Genomic DNA, 23,663 nt, shown 5'->3' with positions numbered 1-23,663 from the left:
CAATGGGTAAAAAATTGACCAGTATTGACTTTAGAGATTATTTTCACAGAAAATAAGTGACACATTCTTATTTTTATTTTTTTGCAAATCCAAAAGGCTTCAAATTCCACTGCGTTTTAAGAGTAAAGCTACTTCTCTATGATAATTGGATCTAAGTGGAGTTCTCTGGAAAAGATTTGGGGAAAAAAAAATCACAAAATTCAACCATCTCTTGAGGAACAAGTGTATCGATCATTACTTTATGTACTTGTATGTCTTGTAATAAAAGAGAATTGTGTGAACTTGTAATAAATGTTAGATGGATGAAAACTCAAGAAGGATGGGGGCGATCAAAGGAGCTGACTGCCATGGAGAGAAAATGACATGAAAAGCATCAAGAGGAGCTCTTAAGGAAACCAAACCAGTATTCGTTGAAGCACAAAAAATATATAGCACTTTGCAGCTGCAAACAAAAGCGATTATACCACTGAAGCTTCTATATGCCAAAACCCAACTCTACGATTTGAAAGAAAAGCATATGAATTGCTGCCCAAAAAAAAAAAAAAAAAAAAAAAAAAAAAAAAAAAATATATATATATACATGAATTAGCAATGTGACTGGCAAACACTTGAGATGAAGAGGGAGGGTAACTCAGAAGCTCACACAGCATCGTCAGCCTGCGGCAAAGCGTATTGTATCATGGCAAAGGACAACCAGGAATCTGCGGCAGCAGGGGAGAACCGTGCTGCCACACAGCACCTGTGCAAGCCACACTCTGCTCATGAAGCCTGCAACAGCGGTCTCCAGATCATGAGAAGACCCAGCGATGAAACAGCAAATAGCGTTGGAAAGGCGTCAGGTTGGTAAGAGCTGGCGAGATCATTTGCAACCAAACACATGCAAATCCCGGGAAAACACACCTTCCTTGGCAGAGGAAGGGGTTTTTACTTCTGGAGACACCTCCATGACCTCTTTTACACTTTTCTCATGCAGGGCCCCTGTGAGGGCGCTCTCTTCTGGAACTATCTGGGCCTCCGCACTAGACTCCACTTGGGCCTCACTGAGGCCCTGGGGTTGGTCTGAGGACTTAGCAGCCCCACTCTCTTTCTCTGGAGGTTTCTCTTCCTCAGCCATAGGACCCTCTAGTGTTTCTTCTTCTTGGGGGATGAAAAAAATGTTGACATCATGACCACAGAACAACACATGAAAGGACAGAAATACTGTTCAAGGACACTTTCAGCTCCACTGGATGACTCCGCCAGGCACTCGGGTATGTTTTCTTTTGCCATTTGGATGAGCAAATCGAGAGTTGAATGCAACATACTTTATGAACTGGTTGGGAAATTATGATGTGTCAACTGCTAATAGTGATGCCTTTTAAAGTTTCATTAAAAGGCTATCTGATTTAAAATTTGAGAGCTGAAAGCGTTTTGTTGATTGATTACCCTTTAGTGGAAATGACAGTAAGTTGCGCTCATGTGGAAAGCTTGCTGGAAATAAGAGATGGTGCTGCCAGGTAACAGATGGTTATGAAAAGACAGATGTATTGATGTACTGAAGAAAAGCCTTTAAATTTGTTAGACATGTTCTGTTTTCTCCAATGCAGGAAGCCCCTACATCCTGATTGGGTTGTTTAAAATGTGCAAGCTTTGCTTACAAGTCTTGGGAAAGAGAAAGGCCTGCCAACAGCCAATCAATTACCTTAATAGTTTCATCACAAAGTCCATCAAAATTATTTAAAATATAATATATTTAGTATTTCCATCACAAAAGTCTACTAAGTCAATTATGTTATCCTCACTGAATTATATGGTGCCTGAGAAAATGAAAAATTTCAAGAAGCAAAGTTGAAAGACAAGGTCAAGATAAAATATAAATCATACTATTTATAAAATTCTTCCTCTGGTACACAATTATTATATTGTTTAACCCCTAGAAATATCAATAATATAGTTCACATGTAGCTTTCTTTGACACTAGGAAGGAAAATGTGCATATTAGGGATAAAATCTTATTTCTACAATTCAAAACAAAATCACCAAGGAAAGATAATTGACTAACAACCAAATTGCCAAAATATCACCCCAAAAGATGTATACTCCACAGAAAAGCATCAGCCTTTAAAATGTCAAAAACAAACAATGGAGGTTATGGATGATTGGGCTCATTTATTTTTCATCTATACTTCAAATGCCAATAAAAATAAATACATCTTACTTTAACCCATAAGGAATTACAGGGGAATATATAAGCTGTTTTACAGTTCTGCAAATAGGAGACACTTACGAAATTTCCATGAAACAACTGTACATTGTGTAAATGCCCCTGAAGGAAAGACTACAGATGGAAAGGAAATAATTTTTCTTTTTAAAGAAATATTAACAACCTGGGGGGCAGGGACAACTAGTTCATCCATCTCTTCACATTAAGCACTCATCCAAATCCATTTTTATAATTTAATTTTGTTAGTAACACTGAAAAAAATTCCAAATCTAACATTTCGAAGGAGACTTTCATAATGCACATATTTTGATTACAGTTAAAAGAATTTTAATGTAGCTGCTTTATTAATGGTGCCCCTTATTAGCTAAAGTCTAATCAAGTTAGTTAAAAAGTTTTCAAATCCATGTAACTATTTAGTATTCCATTTTCTCATTTTGTATAAATTGTTTTTATCTCCACTGCATCAATTCCTTATTCAAAAACTCCCATATTTTTCTTACTTGTTTTAAGTTCACACTGTTAGATGAGCGTAGTCTCACTTAATTTGGGTTCTATCTCTTTATCAGAAATCTGAGCCATTGGAGGGCTTTGTTGTCAAAAGGATCCTTGCAGAAACTTATTTTCATGAATGTAGTTGGTGAGCTGTGATCTTATCCCTCATTGCCCTGGAACTATCCGTCCTTATGTTAAATATTGTCCTTACAGGGAAATAAACTCTTCTATGCCTAAGCAAGTTATTTTCACATTTGAAAATAACCTCTTCACCCAAGCAAACATATTTTTAGCTGCACTTTCTTTTTCTTTACCAAACTACTACTTAGAATGAGACAATCTGCAGCCGCCATCTACTTACTTTATCTTAACACAGCCAATTGTACACCAGGGTCTCCCAGCTTTATTTGGTTGGAAGGACAAAAGCTTTGAATCATTTCTTTCATTTTAGCCTAGCTTTATTGAGGCAAGATTTAGTCACCTGGGAAAGCCTGGGTAGTTCCTGCAGATGATTAAGTAGGAAATAAATTTATTCCACAACATTTATTAATCTCTAAACAGATTCTTCAATCTCTCTCTTTTAAGAGTGATCGTATTAACCAAGTGCTAAAAAGAAGGCTAATTCTATTTAAGTTTGGTCCTAGTAATATTATGAACCCAAGGACAAAAAAATAATATTCAGGGTCAACTTCTTTGGTTTGGGTAAAATGTTCTTTCCCAACTGATGTATTTGCAAGGAGCAAAAAGGAGTCATACTTTGACCTTTTTTTTTTTTTTTTTTTTTTGTCTCTTTGTATGTCTGTCTGTCTCTCTATATCTCAGAAGTAATGATATAGGAAAGGAAATGCCACTGAAATTTAGTAGCCACTGAATTTATAGTATCCTTTAAGCAATTTTGACATTGATCTGTGGAGAAAGCAGAGATACCCCTGCTGCAAAGTAGAAATATGTGTACATTCCTCTCAAACAAGGTTTAAGTAAGCCTTCTTTTACGTAAATTTTGAGGTATTTGGTTGGATATAATTGATATAGGGACTTCACTTTCATTTGGAAAAAACAGGCTCCTGCCCCACCAACCCCCACATGAGGGCACACAGAACATCATGGGCATGGTCAAAGCGGCAGGCAGGGGAGGAGGAGCAAAAGGGGACCATGCTTGGTTCACCTTTCTCCTGGCCTAAGTGGGCCTCTGCACTCTGCGCTGTGACTCTGGGGAGCACACTAGAGGTAGTCCATTCTGAGCTGAACAAAGGATGCTCATAGTACTCCTCATCGGAATTGTAAGGGTCATCATCAGGCACAGACACCGAGATGGAGGGGGCTAGGAGTCTACGCCTCTCCCCGCTGGTGGCAGGTTCCTGGCTGGGGAACCTGTGTAGAGGACCCACTTGATCCTCAGCCCCTTCATCTACAAACAGACACACAGGAAGAAACTGCAGGGAGAACTGGACAAGACAGACACAAGATCAGACGGACAAGACAAACACGTCCACAAGGACACAAAGGGTTTGGGAAGCAGCACAGCAGATGGAGGGCCGTTAGCAAAACCAAGCTGATGGAGGATGGCCGACGGAGAATGTTGCATGCTTCAGTAACGGCTGAATTTAAACTATCCTCTAAGCAATTCTGTCATTGATCTAAGTGAATCAAAAAGCATTGATACCCCTGCTGCAAAGTAGAAATTATCTGTACATTCCTCTCAAACAAGTGAGAATAACCAAGTAAATGGAATAGAAACAAAGCATTACAAAACAAGTGCATTCATTGAAGAAAATTCCTTTAGAAGATACATTCTATTCTTCTATCACTATATTTGTAAGTTAAAAAAGAAAAACCAGTTGTTAGGCTCTCATGCATGAATGGCTATGGGGAGAAACAGTCCCTGTTTGAAGCACAACTTTATCTAGGAGGTACAAATAGTTAGCATGGTGGTTCATTCAATTCAGAATGATTTTGACCAGAAAGTATTTTTAAATTTTAATTCTGTTAAGAAAAACTTATGAAGCATTATTCCTCTTCCTGCCATGATAAAGAGCAACAGTCAGCACAGCTTTTTGTTGGATGCTAAGGCTGATGGTGTACCCAGGAGAATCATTTTAAACACTGGTTCTCAACTGCCTGGCCGGAGAAGTACAGTATATTGTTTTAAGAGTCTCCCCAATATTATAAACTTGTCTTCTCATGTTTTGCTTCTACTTTGAAAGCTTAATTCAGATACAATTAATTGAGTATTTCTAGAGTTGGCTTCAGATTCATCAAGACTCCTTTTCACACAGTTTCATTTGTACCACTGGCTTTGGTTATTTCTGTTTCAAATCTCTTACTGCATATTTCTAACTGAAATGCTAAGGAACCATTCTCATTTCTGTTCTTTCCTTTGCTTGGCTCAGAAATTTGCATTATTTAAGTAATTTCCCTAAATTCACAATTATAGATCAGTTAGCTTAGCATCTGGACTCTCATATAATTCAATGAGCTTTAAGGATCATGAGAGTGAACACTATGTGGTTTCTGATATGGTGCAGACACCATAACTCAGGCTTATGTGGCAGGTTACCAAGTTTTGCTAATCATTATTTATATATATCTAGAAATAATTTTAAAATTTCATAACTCTCAGGAGTAAGGATAAAGTCTTTCTTATCTATCTATATTGTTTTTATTTCAACCAGAACTTAAGCAGGCAGAGTTAGAGCATTAATTTGCAAGTGCACTGTATTTTTAGGACAGTAACTTATTTTCAGCAATCAAGTGCTGACAACTGGAAATAAAATAAGTCTGAAATCATAAGGATACTAAAATAACACTGTGGAGAGAATACTTTTAATCTTTTGAGCATATTATTTACTGATTGTTCCATGGGAGTTGTTTCTGGATGGATGCTCAGAACTTTCTCAACCACAAAACTTATTATATCACGGGATAGCATAAGCCTAAAATAATGTTTGGTATTCTTAGTTCAACTCAGCACGACTTCTCAACTGAGCTGATAATTGCCCAAGAGCTAGTCTTCCGCGCTGACTGAATCATAGTCCTAGGCTTGTCACACATCCCAGCCATTCATATTTCCCCCAGCAAGACCCTGAGACTATAACACCCCATTCCCTATGTATGCAAAATTTGCTTCTAAAATTTCCAATATGTTCAAAAGATTGTACGGATCGTCAACAAGTGAAAATAGGATATTTATCTCTCTTCTTTTCAATGTTTATTTTCTGGGAAGTAGAGCAGAGAGTTGGTAGTCAGACGCAATACTCATTTGGATGCTTTAACCTTTGGAAGATTCTAACCTCCTTTTTCTTGTTGCTGCTGCTCTATTTCTAAGTGCCAGAATGTAACAGCCCAGAGGCTTGCTTCAGATCTGTAACCTCTCAAAGACGCAGTATTTTCTAATCAGAGAACAATAGAAACATCAACAGAAACTTTAAGGGTTCCAGTGGAAAAAGTCTTCTCTGTAGTATTTGTCTGGCTTTAAGCCAAGACAACTTCAAAAAGGAGAGTCTGGCAAAGCCTAGTACTCTCTTGGAATTGTGCTTTATGTACTTCATGTTTCTGTTTAGGATCTGTGAATGAAGTTCATCTACAATACAAGCTCCAGTTATAAGCCAGGGAAGCTATACTTAGAGGTTAGCTAAGTCCCAACCTCGCACTTGATTCCAATGAGAATGAGAGAAAACATTAGATTCTCATTTGTTACAGAACCATGCATTGCAGGTGCATTGGGATCACACCCACTGTGGTATATAATTATAAATAAAAGGAATATTTAGTTGGCTAGTAGTTTTAGAAAAAAGACATCAGTATAGGTGCTTGTAACAAAGAACTCACATTTGAAGATAATTTACTTCCATAGTCCCAGAACAAGAAACTTGACAAGAGCCAGCTTTAGTGATACAGTGAAAATGTGAGTTGCAGGATTAAGATTTAGTTATGAATTCTGAATAAACCTTTTATCCAGACATAAGCCATCACATCCTTGGCAAAAAGTGAAAATGAATATAATTTCTCTGTGAGTTGCTGGAAGGATTAAATGAGAAGATACTTGTGAAAGTGCCAAGCACAGTGTTTGACTCCATACGTGTTAGCATCCATGTCTTCAATGCACTTGATAAGGTTTCCGAGTAATTCTGCTCTTTCCCTTCATTTGACATCTCAAAGTTGGAGTTGAGAAATTTGTGAAAAACTGAATTCATTTCATATTAGGTAGTTTTGCTAGTTAAGGTAACAATTGAATATATTCATCCTTTTCCTCTAAGTAGGCTAGCTTTGGGTCATCTGTTTTTGCCACAAAATATTCTATTTCATTTAATAATGTGACATAAAAAAGAACAGGGTGACTTGTTGAACCCTTCTCTTTTTACATAGTCCTTTTGAATAATTATAATCTTCAAAAATGAAGGTTACCTGGTTTCAGTGGAGGAATACACTTCCCCTAGTTTGCTTTCGTTCAATCTTTTTTAAAGCATTTGAAAATTTATTTTGGGTTAAAGTAAAGTTTGCTAAGGCCCTAAACCGAGCCTTGGTTTGTCAGCTCCCTTTGATACAAATGATAAGTTCCTTTTGCAAGGACTGTACCTCGCAGGGCACCAGTGACTCTGATCTTTGCTTGTGTGCATCACAGCTTCTGCCCCACAGGGCACGGCTAGAGACAGCTGGCCCCACTGATGTGGTTCTCTACCATCTCTAAGCTCTTTCCATTCCGCCAGCTTTTGAATGGGGACTCCTCACTTGGCTGACTGTTTCCCCTGCCTCAGAATGATATGGAGGGAAACTGCTTTCAGATTAGCAATTATGATGTCACCACATCTGTGACAACAGGAAAACACTATCCTACAACTCTGGAGCAAACCTAAGAGGGCAGAAGGATTCCCAGTCTGTTTTTAGAGCATTCCACTGTACTTGCATGAACTTCCAAGTTCTAACAGCTCTGTCCAAAGGACATCTGTTAGGGTTAGGCCAAAAAGGAAAAGGAGATTAATTTGAAAACATTATAGCTAGTATAGTATTGGATAACTGTACCATGGTTTCCTTTCTAAGTGTGCTATTTGTTGAATTTTTTCATCAAAATTCCTCATAAATAATTTGCAGAATAAGATATATTCTGGAAAGTATTAATATTACATTAATTATAATTAATGAGCATTTATAAATGATGGTAATTAACATCTTAAATTATTTTCAGTGGAGCCTTTCATGTTTCCCCTTTGGGAAGAACAGTTTTAAAAATGTTTGCTAATTAATAAAAAGTTAGTGTATCCTCCAAAATCACTGAATTAATTTAGTCCAAGAGCTCTCTTCCATTTGTGTAAAAGGATTGGACTGTAATAGTCATTGTAACCTTAAAGTTGCTTTGAGGATGCATCAAGGAGGGAAAATAACCCCCTGGATAGAGCAAAGAAGCCCACCTACTCCCTTCCCAGCACATCTGCTATTAGATGCTAATGAAAACAGTGTTGCATCATTATAAACTGGTTGGATTGAAAAACAGAACAGTTCAATTCTGTCTTGTGTCTGCTTGTTAATTTATTTTTCTAACAAAACTAAACTAAAAAAAAACCACCTAATATTTATTGTATATAATTTAAGTGTGGTTTAAAATAAGAGGCAGTATTTTGATGATCTAGACTATATTTTTCACAAATTCATCTGATTTTTCAATTAAAAAGAGGAATTTATGAATTTTTTTCAGATAACTCAAAATATTTACCCATTTGAAAATAAATCATTACACTGTCATATAGTTTAATGTCTTTTTTTAAAAAAAATTAACAACACAAGTAAGGTTTGAAAATGTTTCTGAATTACTTTCAATGGGAAGTAAGTTGGCATTGTCCCTGGATATTCTTGAAACCACCTGAGGAAGTTGTTCTGAAATGTAAGGGAAGAGTTACTCTGGAAAGCTGACTCTAAGTAACCAAAACGTGAAAGTGATTCCATATTTCAGTTATTCATATTTATATTATGTTCATGATGCTATCCTCCAGAAAGCAGGCTGGGCGAATTCCCAGACCGACAGAAGACCCTCCTGTCTCTTCTGCTCTAACTCCCAGAAAGAAAAAAAAAATGTCAATAAACTTGAGATCAAGCAGACTTTGGAGTAGGCCAGTTCTGTCAACATCATATCCCTTTCTGTGTTAAGAGGACTGTCTGGCACTTGAATGGCTTTAAGTAGCTCAGAAGCATTTTCAGTGACCTGAGAGAAGAACACTGTCATGTAAGGCTGCCTACTGCACGGGGAGCGGAATCCAGGCCCCAGACCCCCTGCTGGCCTCTGCTTGTTCTCTCTCCTTCACTCCTCTGCCTCTACCTGCTAGCCAAGGGCCCCTTCGGAGAACACTGCACCTTCCTGCCCACCTGAGTGCTCTTGTGCATTCTGGTTCCTCTGCCCTAAATCCCCTTCCTTCCATTTTTGCTTGGCCAGCACATCCTCATATTTCTGGCTTCTAATTCTTAACCATCCCACACCATCCAATAAAATCAGGTTTTCCTTGATGTTCTATTTTAAAGCTCCCTGGTTTTATTTTTTCTGGTGCTGATTCAGTTTTTAAATTACTTGTAAGTTTATTTACTGGATTTCTGTTCTCCACTATACAATGTGCTCCTTAAAAGCAGGGATCATGTCTGTTTTGCTCACTAACATATACCCAGAATTTGAAGAGTCCCTAAAAAATTGTAGATACTCAACAAAAATGGAGGACCCTACTTCCTTTTCTGCTCTAAAGTGAATAAACATAAAGTCGAAAAGAATCTTTCAAATTTATAAATTTAAAAATTAATCACATTTTAAGGGAATAAACTAATAATTGGTGGCTGTTACACAATGATTACAGTACCTAAATGTTTTTTTTTTTTAAATCCCCTTAGAATAAGTTAGCTTGTTTAACATTATTTAGAGCATTAAATTTGGAAAAAACAATAAAAGTCCTCAATTTAAGAGAGAAAAATTTTGCTAAAAAAGGTTTAGGTTGCCGGGTGCAGGCAACACCTGTAATCCCAGCAACTTGGGAGATTGAGGCTGGAGGATCACAGATCTGAGACCAGACTCAGCAACTTAGTGAGACTCTGTCCCAAAATAAAAAATAAAAAAGGACTGGGGATGTAGCTCAGTGGTAAAGTACACCTGAGTTCAATCCCTGGTAAGAAAAAAAGAAAAAAGAAAAAAAAAAGTTTAGCTTAATAAACTTAGCTTAATAAATCTGTGACAAAATAAATCATATTGGAGTCAAAAATATGTAGGTCAGCAATTTAGATATTTATATTTAGGTGATCAAAGAATATTTTAAAGAACCTGATAATAAATTATAGAAAGTCTTCTGTGATCAATGTTATTCAGTTTTTAAAATAGTAAATTGGTCTCTGAAGTGACAAGAACAACAAAGAAAAAAAAAGTAAATAAATAAAATGGAAGAGTTTTAAAACTCTGCTTTTAGTATATGAAAACTAAAAAAAGCCATTATTGTTTCTCTGACTTAGATCAGTTAACTTGTGTATCATTCCAAGAGTCACCGAAGGCGGTAAAGAGCTGCAGCTTGATTTTTGTTTCAATATAATTTAGTGTAGTGCCTTTCATCTCAGATTCTGAACAGCTCTTCTTCAAAGGCATCCCTCTTTTTATCAATGACAACTGAAAAGCGGAAGCGGCACTCCATGCCAAGTAAGTCCTAAATATATTCATGGACAATAACAGGTCTCAGCAGGAAAGGCGGTCTCAGCTTCTAGTTCAGTGCTCTCAGGATCAGATCCATTCACTAAGTTCTTCACTTATTCATTAATATTTATTGAAAGTGTGCTACATGTCAGGCCCTGGGGACGATCTTGGTAACATGGTGAGCAACACAGACAGGTCCTGACACGTCCAGAGGAAGTGCTGATTTCATCCACAAATGTGATTCCACTATAATGGCAATTACATTTATTTTTACTTTTGCTCAATCCCTTATAAAATGAGGTTGTATCTTCTCCGTCAAAAACACTACATGAACTAGACTGGTTCTCTATAGCTTTCTAGCAAATTAAATACAAAGTTATCATTTCCTTTACCAGGAGATTTTTCCTTTTTTATATACCATATTCTTCTACTTTTGATTTTGTATAGGTAAGGGATTATGTACTTATTTCAGGATTTATTCCTTCTTAACTATTTGCAACAAACTCCAAGAATGGGTCGTATTTTAACCAACAATGGAGCCTGTGCATTGTGCAGTGAGGTTCAGTATTTATCCTTTTTGAGAAGACAGAACCTGTGAGGTCAAGGCTTACCTTCCTCCACGGTGACTGTCTGTTCTGAGGCTGGCGATGGGGGCGGAGAAGGGGGCAGATTAGCTGTCTCTTCAGCTGCTACAGATCAAACAATGAAGAAATGAGACACAAGAATTAATCTTATCAGGCCAGTAGTTGTGTAGGCAATTCTTCCATCTGTGAAAAGGCCTCTCTATGGAATGCAAGGAGAGATTCAGTAGGAATTCGAGTGACTTATTCTTAGGCCCATTACCTGATTCAAGTATTTTTGACAACCTAAAAAGTAAGATTAGTATTTCATATTTTTCAAAAAAAAAAATCATTTTATCTTCTCCATAAAAATGGATTAGAGATGAATGCTAAAATTATATCGTTAATCTCCTTAATATGTGTCTACTTATTCAATTAGTAATATATTTCATTTTGACTGGTATACCATAAAAAAATACACACAGGCAGGCCTTTTAGTTTGGATTAGGCTATTCCAACTGAAAAATATTTGAATGCTCTGTTATTCAACTGCTTGATCCGGAAACAAATGTTTCCTTGATCGTTTATGCTAGCTGACATCATTAAATAGCATTCTGCCCACTGAGTCTAAAGTCAAAACCTATCTTTTCTATGTTTTCTCAGAAAAGAAAATGAAGCTGTCATAAGCAGAATGACCTTTGGGAGAAACCGTGCACTAGTGGAAGCAAGTGGCCTTCTAGCCTTGGCCTTACGTGTGAAAGGCAGAAAAGTTCTTTCTGTAAGATGTCACGCACAGTCAACTCTAAGGTTTGGTTCTTAGGATACTTACCTTCTTCATGACACTTCTATAAAGGAAGGAATTTCAAAAGAAAATATTTCTCACTTAAGTTCAGCAGCTAAAGACATTTTTAAATTATATGAATTACAGTTTCAAAAAGCAGTTGGTAGAGGCAGCTTTGGGATGACAGGCGACTTTTTCAGTTCCTTGACCCTGTGGGTTTTGCATTGCATATTTTAAGATTTCAAATTTTTAACAAATTGAGTTTTGTTTCATTTCAAAGAATAGAAATGAACACTAGATTGGAGAACAATGTTTTAGATTAAATAATTATTCCTCTCCGTTTTAAGGGAAAAATAGTCCTTCAAAATAAAAATACTCAGTATTAAAAAATACTGAATATATTCTAAATTATTATTCTGGAAAAGAAAATTATTTTTATGGCTTACTTTTTAACAGATGATAGAGCATGCGTTAAAAATCAAATGCTAAGGATAGATTAGACTATTATATAGGAAAATGGATGTGTGCAAATTTTAGTCCTTAAAACCTATACCTTTCTATAGATCAGGTATATGTACCTGTGAAACAAGTATGCTGAGCCTAAAAGTGTCCTTTCTAACATCTTGACATGGACACATACCTGTCTCTGTCTCTTATCTTAGTGGGGGCAGGAAAGCTTTGGCTGAGTGTTCTCAGCAAGGAAGCACTGCATTACCTGTCTGGCACCGGAGGCCATTTGATTTGTGGCCAAGGGAGAGGGCAGTGCTAGCTTGGTATCCTGAGAGGAGCCAAATGTTCGCATCTGATGCAAAGTCACTGATGATTCCAATGAAGCTCTGACTTAGGGTTTTCATAGCCAGTTCAGGGAGACCAAAACAAGACTATAATATAGATAATCATTCACTGAAACCCGTAAAGGAAAACAATCATCTCCATTTCAAGTTTTAGTACTTTTTCCCTATGTGTGGAGTGTTACACAATCCTCTAATGGTTTAGAAAATACAAAATTGAAGGCCACTTAGGAAAACATCTAACTATAAGTTTATCATCATAGAAATTTCTAAAATTCCACAATGAACCTGTTGAGGAGGGTGCAAATAGGTTCTAGTGCATCTCCGTGGAGGGGCTGGATGGAAGTCACAGGGAAGGATGACGTATAGGACATAACCTATCCTTGGAACATGAGGATGTTTTGCTGTGATAGGGCAGGAAGACCCAGCCCCTGCTCGAGGCTCTTCCTCATTTACCTAAAGGCAGAGCTGCAGGTTGATCTTTGTGCTGAGCTTCTTTCTCTTGTTCGCCTTTCAGGACTGCTACAGCCTCCGCCGTGACTACTTGAACTATTCTTGCAGACACCTCCTCTGTAATAAGCAGTAACAAAAGAAAATATCATCATGAGAAGTCCAAAAGAGGTAGCAGAGAGGAAAATTAACCAAACGGCACAGTGGATTAAAAATCTCATTTTTGCTGTCTTCTCTCCCAAAAAGTATATGATTTTTAGTATATACCCTCACAGACCAAAGAAGATGATAAAGAAAAGAAGTTGCCATCTGGGTTCTAAGCAAAATTAACACAGAACTAAAGGGAAATAATTACTTAATTTATATACCAATTTAATTTTAAAACAACATTTATATAAATGGAAACAATTTAATTTCTTTGTACCTAATAAACTCAGAGAGAGAGAGACAAAGGGATCTATTTTGGATTTAACTTAAAATATGTTTTATAGTTTTCTTACACTATTCTAGAAAATATCATTAAAATCAATTTCTGTGCTCTTTTGCAGAAATATCATGATTTAAAACCTGAAGAAGATGCCTCAAAATGTGTATTTGTGATTAAAAGGTCCAATGTAAACAAGATAAATTATGAGAAATTGAGAGGTAATATTTAAATGAAATAGATAGCAATGAGATATTGGAAAGTCTGTTTCTAAATAAATACTACTTTTCTAGGTAGTAGATGCTTTAAAGATCTTTGAGGTCATACGATATATACTCACAATCACAATAGTTTCATTTAAAAAACAAGGGCTATCATTAAAATGATTAGCCTGTGGGATGCTAAGTAACTAGTTTGGGGCCTGAAATGGTTCCAACTGGAACATATCAATATTAACTTTACATAACCTGGTCAGAAAAAGAAGATTAAGGAAATAATGTTCTTTATTATATCACCAACTAAAAAATGAAAGTATTTTTTTGAGATTAAAAATACATCTAGATTAGGCAGGTGTGGTAGTGCATATCTGTAATCCCAGCGACTCAGGAGGCTGAGGCAAGAAGATCTCAAGTTCAAAGCCAGCTTAAGCAACTTAGTGAGGCCCTAAGCAACTTAGCAAGACCCTGTCTCAAAATTAAAAAGGGCCGAGGATGTGACTCAGAAGTTAAATGCCTCTGGGTTTGATCCCTGGTACCAAAAAAAAAAAAAATCCATAGAACTTAACTTTTTGTCATCTCTATATAAAAGTGGCTACCATATGAAGAAATAAACTCATTTTATAGCCCTAGTAGAAACAGGTTGTATAAAATAAGGGTGTGGTAGATTTGTTCTCATAATTTTGATCATGAAATTATAATATATTCTTCATTGAAATTTTATTATGCTTCATGATCCAAATTTGCATATTTATAAGCAGGTTTGGGGAGATCTGCCTGTTTTTAACTGGATGACTCATTTAGATGCCACCCACTCTGGAGAGACTTCCTCACCCCATCTAGGATGAAAGAGTATAGTAACCCAGACTCTGGGGGTCAGCAATCTGGATAAATGGAATTTATCTGAATTTTAAAAGTCAGATTACAGGATTGAGTACATTTTCCTTTATATGTTTAACTTTCTGCTTTTTACTAGCCACTTCACTGTGCATATTTCTTAAGGTATGCTCTGTAAGTAAACACTTTTATTTGGAATGCATAGCAGTAACAGTAACAGAAGTGATATTAAAAAAAAATAATTATAGCACTCACTATGTGCCAAACACTCTGCTAAGCTGTTTGCCCTTTTCATTTTAATGAATTATTACTCTTCTTCCTCCCATTTTATAGATGAGGAAACTGGATGAAGGAAGGATCGAGCAGGTAAACATTATTATTTTATTCGCATTTGTGTTCAGTTTTGGTGTTTGAACTGAAGTTTTTGCAGTCCCTTCAAGCAAATCCATAGCGTTAACAGTCACCAAAGCATCGTAAGGAAGTTTGACTGCTATGCTGTATGTGAGGCAGGCAGTGGAGGACAGCAAGGACTGTGTGTTGTCCTGAGGCCAGGCTGCAGGGTGAGGTTTCCATGAATACTGCCTGAAAGGACAGGTTCCTGAAGTGATATTTTCAATGGGAAAGAACATATAAAAAGGGCTACAGAAAATCAAATTCATTTTAAAAACAGATTTTAGATTTCTAAATTAATAATATTACAAAAGAAATTACTGTGGGTTTTGAGAACTGTTAGAGGTGATGCAAGCACAGCAGAAGTTGGGGGATCGGAGAAGCCTTGTGTCTTCTGCATCATGCCACTTAAGTAAACCTTAGGTTTTTTCCTTTGTTTTTGGTTGGGTAGGAGGGTGATTCTTTTCCTTCCTTCCCTTGCTTCCCTCCCTTCCCTCCCTTCCCTCCCTTCCTTCCTACCTTCCCTCCCTCCCCTTCCTTCCTTCCTTCCTTCCTTCCTTCCTTCCTTCCTTCCTTCCTTCCTTCCTTCCTTCCTTCCTTCCTTCCTTCCTTCCTTCCTTCCCTTCCTTCCTTTCTTCCTCTCTCTCTCTCTCTCTTTCTCTCTCTCTTTCTCTGTCTCTGTCTCTGTCTCTCTCTCTCTCTTTTTTTTTTTTTTTCTATTGGGGATTGAACCCAGGGGCACTCTACCACATGCCCTACATCCCTGTTTTTCTTTTTTCTTTTTTTTTCCTTTTGAGGCAGGGTCTCATCAAGTTGCTGAGGTTGGCCTCAAACTTGCAATCCTCCTGCTTCAGCCTCCCAAGTAGCTAGAATTATGGGCATATATCTCTTAACCAGCAAACCTTACTATCTTTCTGTGGCATTAAGTACATATTACATGAAATTGTGCTGGTACATATTATTTATCTCTCCTACTACAGAAAGTTTCCAAGTCAAGGACTCTCCTTTGTTATATTTGTAATTCTTTAAGCTTCTCTCATGGAGCTTTACCCAGACTGAATGCTTAACACATTTTTTTTTTAAAGTAAGTAAAATCAACATTAAAAGTTTTATTCATGATCTTTATGTAAGTTAATACCTATAACAGGGCTGGGGTTGTGGTTCAGTGGTAGACACTTGCCTAGCAAGTGTGAGGCACTAGTTTTGATCATTAGCACCACATAAAGATAAAAAAAAAAAAAAAAAAAAAGTATTATGTCCATCTACAACTAAAAATATTTTAAAAATAAGTATAACATAAAAACACTCAAATTATTCCACTCTATTACTTTTTAAGAATTTGATGTATTTAGAATAGCATTTCTTAAATTGGGGTCTTGGATACTTACTTACTCATTTTTTAGGTTGGGAAGATAATCCAATAAACATAATATAAATACTACTGGTTTATATAATCAAATTAGAACTGAGCAATGCTACACCATTTCAGTCTTTTTGTTTGATATTGTGTTTAGAATATAGTTTTGACACTGAAAATTATTTTAAATGTTGAGAGATAATAAAAAATAATAGGTGAGCATAATACATAAACAGCATATTTGTAGAAGTATAGGTCAAATAACATCCTGGGTCACTGCGTGAATTGGCTTTTAAAATGGTCTGAACAGAGACAAGTAAAGGGAGAATTGAATGTTTACTTGTCTCCAGTCAGTATAGATTCATCCAACCTAAACAGAATGCACTTTATCTGCCAGTATCACATCTCAATGGTGAGAGGTAATTTAGTTTCAGAAAAACAATACTGTTTATTTTAGATGGGAAGTTGTAGGAAATTTGAATTTTATTATTATTTTTTTTTGTCTAAGAGAATACTAATTTTAAAATGTGCTTGAGAGTCACAGTTGAATAAGGGCTTATGAATTAGTTAATTTTATCTTTCTTCATATTAAAGCAAAATATGAGAAAATAATTCAACCCAATCTTAGAAGAATTGGTTAATATATTTTTTTTCTTTAAAAGAAATTAACAGATTGAAAATGCCATTTTAAGAATAATCTAACAGACTGTGTGGGTGCCCACCCCATATTGGCTTTATTGACATCTTCAAGGTTTTGGAAGAATGATATTGTTAAATCTCTTCAAATAGGAAATAATACATTTTAAAATCTAAATTTCACAGTGAATTTAGGAAAACAGCATAGGATTGTTCTGGGAATTTCAATTGGTCCAGGCAACTTGCAATATTTCTCTAAGCAAAGACTGTCCACAAGAACAAAAGATGGCTTTCTCCCAACACAGGCTTAATCAGCTGATCTTGGGAGTGAACTTCATCCTTATAGCTGGTTCTTGGGAAAGGAGCAGATTCACTCAGGGTTTGGGTAAGTTCAGGGAAGATTAAGGATAAATGTACCAAACAAAAGTGAGTCAAAAATCAGACCTATAAAAATTAAAAATGTAGGCTGGGAATGTAGCTCAGTGGTAAAGTGCTTGCCTTGGGTGCACAAGGAACTAGGTTTAATCCCCAGCAACACACACACACACACACACACAAATAAATAAAATGTGAGGGTTATAAGGTGTATCTTAAAATTTTCATTCATCATACATATATATAATGCCTCCATCCGTCCATCTACCCACCCGCTCACCATTCATCATCTCTTTACTTATTTATGTCATAACTGTCTTATTAGGGTAAATCAGAGGAAACTTTATGGACTGTAATTCAGAAAAACATGGTATGAACTCTAGCATGACTACTTTTTAGTTATTTCCCCCTAACAAATTTACTCAAACTCATTGTCTCACTCATAAAATGGAAATAATGGTACTTGTCTTATAGGTTGTGTGGGGATTTAGTTATGTAACCATAAAACATACCTGACACATCAAGGAGCTCAAATAAAAGGAAGACTTCTGGATAGTTCTCACCAAGATGCTTTTATTTTGCCCTAGTCCCACATTCTTCTGGACTTTTTATCTTAATATTTCTACTTTCAAGAAAGAACACTGAAGAGCAATAAGGGTCCAGCCCAATTAGGTTTATTATTACCTGTGATAAAACTTCTAAATCTACTATTGTTGATGTTGATAGCTATGTTGACGACCAAAGGAACTGTTTTCCAAGACAAATCTATGAAGGAAGCAAATACTATCTTTGCTTTTTGTTTTCTGACCTCCTACCCACTTCCCTAGGTTACCATCTGTTTGAGATTGCTGCCTGCAAGTTCCAATTTTGGATTGTCTTCTAGACGGTGCTGTAAAAGCTAGGGTCATCCTATCAACTCCCAAGCACAATTCACAACAGGAAAAATTCTCTTGGAGGTAAGAGATTAGAATACATTTTCATTTTTCATTGCTTAACTTTCTCCTTTCTTCTTTCTGTTTTATTTCCTTCTAAATATATATGTAAATTTATGAACAGGATTGAGTTGTTGAACGATAACTGTATTATACATAAATTGGTGAATTATTAATTATACATAATTGGTAGGCACCATCGATCTTCACAACTGTACACATAACACTGCCGCATTTTGCAGTTTGATATTGTGAAAGGCTGTTATCTTTCTTTTGAAATTCTAAAAATTGTTTGGAAGTGAATAGTTTTTTGTTTATGTAAGAAACTATCTTAGTTGAGGAGTAGGTGTGATATTTATGTTTTCTATTTTGTAAATGTTAGGATTTAAAGTAATTAACAATAGTTTTTGCATTACAGTGATAACCTTATAACTAGTTTTATTTAACTTGATACACTTGTTTTTTTTTTTTTATCATTACTATCAATATGGTTATGAGACAGTTTCTATAAGTAACTGAAAAACATCTCTCATACCATGGCTGTAATGTCAGGTCATGGCTAAGAAAAAAGGAACTATGACTTGGAATTAATCTAATAAGTAATCATTTTGAAGAAAAACAGTAAAGGTAACTTTTATGAATCAAATTCATCTTGTAACTTGTATGAGAATAAATGCAAGAATAATGTAAAGCTGTAATCCAGGGAACAGAGTAATAACACCATCATTATATAGGTAAGCATTTTAAAGTAAAAAGTGTAATTCAGCCAAGTCTGGGGCTCAGTGTTCAGAAAAAGAGTACCAAAATCGTCCTCAGTAGGTAAGTTAAATTCTGGAAAGAAATAATATGTTTTTTTCTTGATATTGGGGGAATATATGGGTGAAGCACATCAGGAAGTAAATAGGTATAATACACTGAGATATGTTTTCATCCACAAAAGTTACTTGGTAATATCCAAAAGTCATCACACTTAGCTATTTTTATTTCCCTTAACTCATGAATAAATATCAGATTGCTATACAAAATTATCGAATACTAGGTACTTATTTCTCATCAATATTATTTAATTCACATATTTACAAGATGGGAAAACTGGCAAAATAATGAACAAAAGCAATGTTTGGCTTCCTTTAGATATCACTTTGATTAACCCAGTGTAGCAAAAATATTTGACTTAAGAGTAGGTTCTGGTGTCGGGCAACATGGGATGGAATTCTGCCATGAGATTTGGTTCAGGGACAACCTCTCTAACCTTCAGATTCCCCATCTGAGAGGGAATAAAAATGCTATTCACTTTTGGTGTGCTGCAACAATTATATGAAATAACATGTCACGTGCTCATTCAAATTGGGTAAGTATCCAAACGACAAAATGTAAGTAAGACCTAAAAGTTTTCGACATGCATTGATATGATTCTTTAATTCCCAAGGAATACTTCCTTTCTTAAATATCCAACCACTGCCTAAGCAGCAAGATAACACTCTCCGGCCACTGATGATTTAAAACCAAATGACAAACGCACATAAATGAAATCTTGCTCCGTGTTGCCTTGCCGCTGCGGCCCTCTCTTTTTCTCTGTGGTTGACTCCTACTATACCACTGCATGTCCTTCTGGTCGCAGAGGTGATCATGTCCAATTTTAAGGACAGGCTCAGGCCCTGTTTTGGTCACATATTTAGTTTAGTTATTTCAGTATATTAGCCTATCCAGATAGTGTGGCTGATTAATAACAAAACCAATGGGGTTGACACTTTCTCAATAGCTCTGCAAATTCTAACTTGATTCTGAGCGATGAATGACATTATAGGTAGACCCAGAAATTTGTTTTTGAATGTGTACCCTCTGGGTTTTTATCAGATGGACCAGCTGTGATTACTAGAACATGAAAAGGTTCATCAATTAGATGGTGAACACAAAACCCAAGCAAGTTGGCATGGGCCTGAGAACATATTTTTGTTGTTTTCTTTCAGGTTGTTAAGAGCGAAGTAAGATACATTGACAGTAAATTCAACCATATGGATATAAAAACCAGTAAATGTTTCTGCTTTTAAGAATCACAGGCATAATAATGCTTTGTTAAAAGAAATGACAAATAAGCCTACCATACACTTGTGCAAAAAGGAAAACAAAACAATTTGAGACAGAATGCTCCTGTCAAGAAAAGGTTTTTCTCAGTAGGGTACAGAATGGTTGCCTAGGAAACCAGTGCTAATTGCCGCTGCTGATGGAAACTAGTCAACAAGGAAAGCACTGTGTAGTCAGAAGCGCTCTGCTAAACAAATACCCTAGATAAATTCACAAAAATAGGGAAAGAAGAAAAGACCCTTGATTCTACTCCTGGCTTAATTTGGAGAGTAAATGGCTCCTCTGAAACTCCTGTAATCAACAGTGATGAAAGAAATTAGAAGAGCAGATTGTTGGGTTTTTTGTTATTTGTTTCCCTGGCACCTTTTGCATTAACTAAAGAGGCCAGCATTGGCATATCCTACCCTAGTCAGGCTTCTAATGATCTCCAATGGTCACAGTGGCCAACTCTGCCTACTAGCAATTTCTTCCAAAGATTTCTTCTATGACTTCAGAGATGAAAACAATGATTCATTTAGCTCATGGGGGAAATGTGCCTGAGATAAAGTTAGCTTGCAAAGATAAATGCATTTAAGATAAGGAGGGACTGCCCAAAGTTCACTTTTGATGTGAATTTAAATCAAAGAGAATGTATTTTACACCTGCTATAGACAATGAAGCTATGCTTAGTCATTATGGGGAGATACAAAGACAGAGAAAGTCGTGGTGTTCCTACACCCACATTGTGTTTAAAGGTGGGGGCAATGTTGTGAAGGACAGGTTTTGTTTTTGTTCTTTAAGGTTTCCCAGTAGCTGGGCTGGGGCTGTAGTTCTGTGATAGAATAGAATAATAGAATGATTGCCTACCACATGCAAGCAATCTCTGGCATCCCCCACTGCAAAAAAAAAAAAGAGACAAAAAGAAAGCTTTTCAAGTCCTTGTTGTCACAGGTTTTGATTGAACCTTCTCCACAACCACTCATACAGTACTTTTCTGAAATATATTAGCAGGTTAGTGGATTAGGATTGTGAGTGTATGATTACAATTAAAATCATAAGACCGAGAGACAATCTTCCTCTCTCTTTTTTGTTCCCTACCTCAACCTATGTGCTGAAATTCACCATTTTGTTTAGATTATACCTGAACATACTAAAGGGAAGTCTTTAGAACTTTAACTGGCCTAGCATTTAAATTTTGTTAAGAAGGAAGGCACAGTAAACTAACATCATTATCTGTGCAAGGATACCATAGGTTGAGGACAGTACATTATGGAGTTAAAAGTAATTTTGAAAACCATACATCAGAAATAGTACCTCCTGGGAAGCTTTGCTTCTAAATTTAAGGGCCCAGATGGAAATAGGAGAAAAACATATATTTAAGCCAAAAAACCCTAGTAAGTGAATATAGTCCCAAGCTATCTTTATGTTTGTCATGTACTAGTTCAAGTTTTTGGCTACTAGTGAAGCTGGGGGTTTTCAATATAGTAACAAATACACCTTTGTATTGTTTTGTAGCCCTTATAGTAAATCTTTACTAATTAAGTCAGATTGTATTATTTTATTGATCTAGATTAATTTGAGAAAGATAAATTTCATGAGGGAATTTGTCCCTCTGAAATTTTTAGTTTTACTATCAATAAATTGAACACTATCATTTAGGCACTGAGGGACTAATGGTTTTGGAATTTTGAAATGCTTAGTTTTGCATCTTGTCAAAATGATTATAATTATACTACTCTGAAAATATGTGAGAAACAGTATTGTTTTCTCATTCAAGTCTTGAAAAAAAAAAATCATGTTGCCAAAGGATAATAGCACAAGACATCAGCATTAAAGATGAAATATTGACAAAACAGAGACCTCAACTACATTGACCCTTACAGAAACTGAGGGGAAAACAAAGTACAACCCGTGTATGTGTGTGTGTTTGTGTGTATGTGTGTGTGCACGCATGCGAGTGTGTCAGTGCTCGTGCACATAAGGGTCTCTCCTTGCTCCCGAAGTCCCATCTGTATTTGGATACCTCAAATGACTGGGACACCAATAATGAGGCTAGAGTTTCTTTTGAAGAAATTAATGTTTCCATAGCTGTAAAATGTCAAAATGTCATAAAGAGAGGATGAGATGGAAACATGAAAAAAAATTCTAGATTCCTCCAAAATATCACTGAATGAGCTTGAGAAAAATAAGTTCTCTTAGACCAAGAACAGTCTTTACCTATGACCTCTGTAAGCACACATCTTTCTTCTAGAGAGTACCTATGTTTATTACAATGATATGGTAAAGAATCAACATCTTAGCCACCATGTTTGCTTCTATCTTATCCGCAGCATAACTGCATCAAGGTTTTGGAAAGCCTGTAACCTAGAAGCATAGGGAATTTAAGAGATGGGAAAATCACTTAGTTCACAATACACTGTAGAGTACGCTTAATCAGCACATGGACAGGCCAACATGATTTCTGCATAAATACAGTTTACTTAAAGCTTCTGTCCTAACACATTTCTGGAAACAATTGTGCAAATTGCAGCAACAAGACCAACCTTACATGCTTTCTTCTCAGCAAGTCTCTCTCACAAGCTGTGAATGTTTTAAATAAGCAGTTGTCTATTACTGCTTATTTTATTTTGGTCATGGTAGCTCTCTCAAATATTGTTCACAAAAATTCTCTTTGCACCAGCACCTACAGGAACTTGACAGTCTTTAAGTCACTTATACACAGACATAATAATTCTTTATAATTTTCAAATTATAATTGAATATATATAACCAGAGAGCCATTTCTCAATACTCTTATGGGGGAAGGTACAATGGAATTAATCACACTATGAAATTCTGAAAACTAAAATATTGATAGTGAAAAAGAAAAAAGGAACAGTGAGAAGAATGGTGTATATTCAAGCCATCCTTCTACTATTATTTAATAATGTAGTTAAATAAAAGTCACAATAAAACCATAAGGAAGATAGCTTCATTGGAAAAATGTGAAACAAATAAAACTGATGATGAAGACTTTCAGCTAAAACTACGAGCAGCAAAGTAAAGAGACTTGGCAAGGTCTTTTTTCTTCCTATACAACATACTTTAGTTATATCCAATCCCCATTACCCTCCCACAAGATCATTTTTTAAGTAGAATTGCAAAGCCCAATATTACTTTTGATGTTACTATGATACTAAAAAGTAAAAACTGTGGTAGGTTTTTTAAAACCATTTTCTCATGCCAAAAAAATATTGTCGAATGAAGATGGTTCTCTATGTTCCGAATTGATGAATGTATCTCATGGAAAATATTATTAACTGAATTTCTCTCTAACCATAACAAATGAAATGTTCATCATGCAAGACAAATAAGAAGCAAGTAATAGCAACCTTAAAGTTATCTTCATCAATTTGCAGATAACATCAGTCCTACTTTAGAAAATATCTCTGAGATATCTGTTGAAACACAATTTTACATTTGATGACTGCTTCCATGTTGTTTGTTTTTCAACTTATATTACTGTATT

General features: G+C 35.9%; 1 protein-coding gene across 27 annotated transcripts in view; it reads right to left on the bottom strand.

Annotated features, from left to right (window-relative positions):
• Positions 1–23,663, bottom strand: part of MAP2 (microtubule associated protein 2) — a 314,502-nt gene that overhangs the window by 37,364 nt on the left and 253,475 nt on the right. For 13 of the 27 annotated variants that reach the window (XM_079134599.1, XM_079134605.1, XM_079134610.1 and 10 more), the window contains exons 6-7: positions 12,932–13,045; positions 10,955–11,032 (exon numbers count right to left, since the gene is read on the bottom strand). In XM_079134599.1, the coding sequence (XP_078990725.1) occupies positions 10,955–11,032; positions 12,932–13,045 (192 nt within the window). Of the gene's footprint in view, positions 1–900; positions 1,138–10,954; positions 11,033–12,931; positions 13,046–23,663 lie in introns of all 27 variants that reach the window. The other 14 variants (XM_079134618.1, XM_079134617.1, XM_079134597.1 and 11 more) reach the window with 2 other exon arrangements.

This window comes from Sciurus vulgaris (genome assembly GCF_902686455.1).
Source record: "Sciurus vulgaris genome assembly, chromosome: 3".
Lineage (NCBI taxonomy): Eukaryota > Metazoa > Chordata > Mammalia > Rodentia > Sciuridae > Sciurus > Sciurus vulgaris.
The sequence above is the reverse complement of the archived record's forward strand: the minus strand, read 5'-3'. Positions and strand labels throughout refer to the sequence as shown.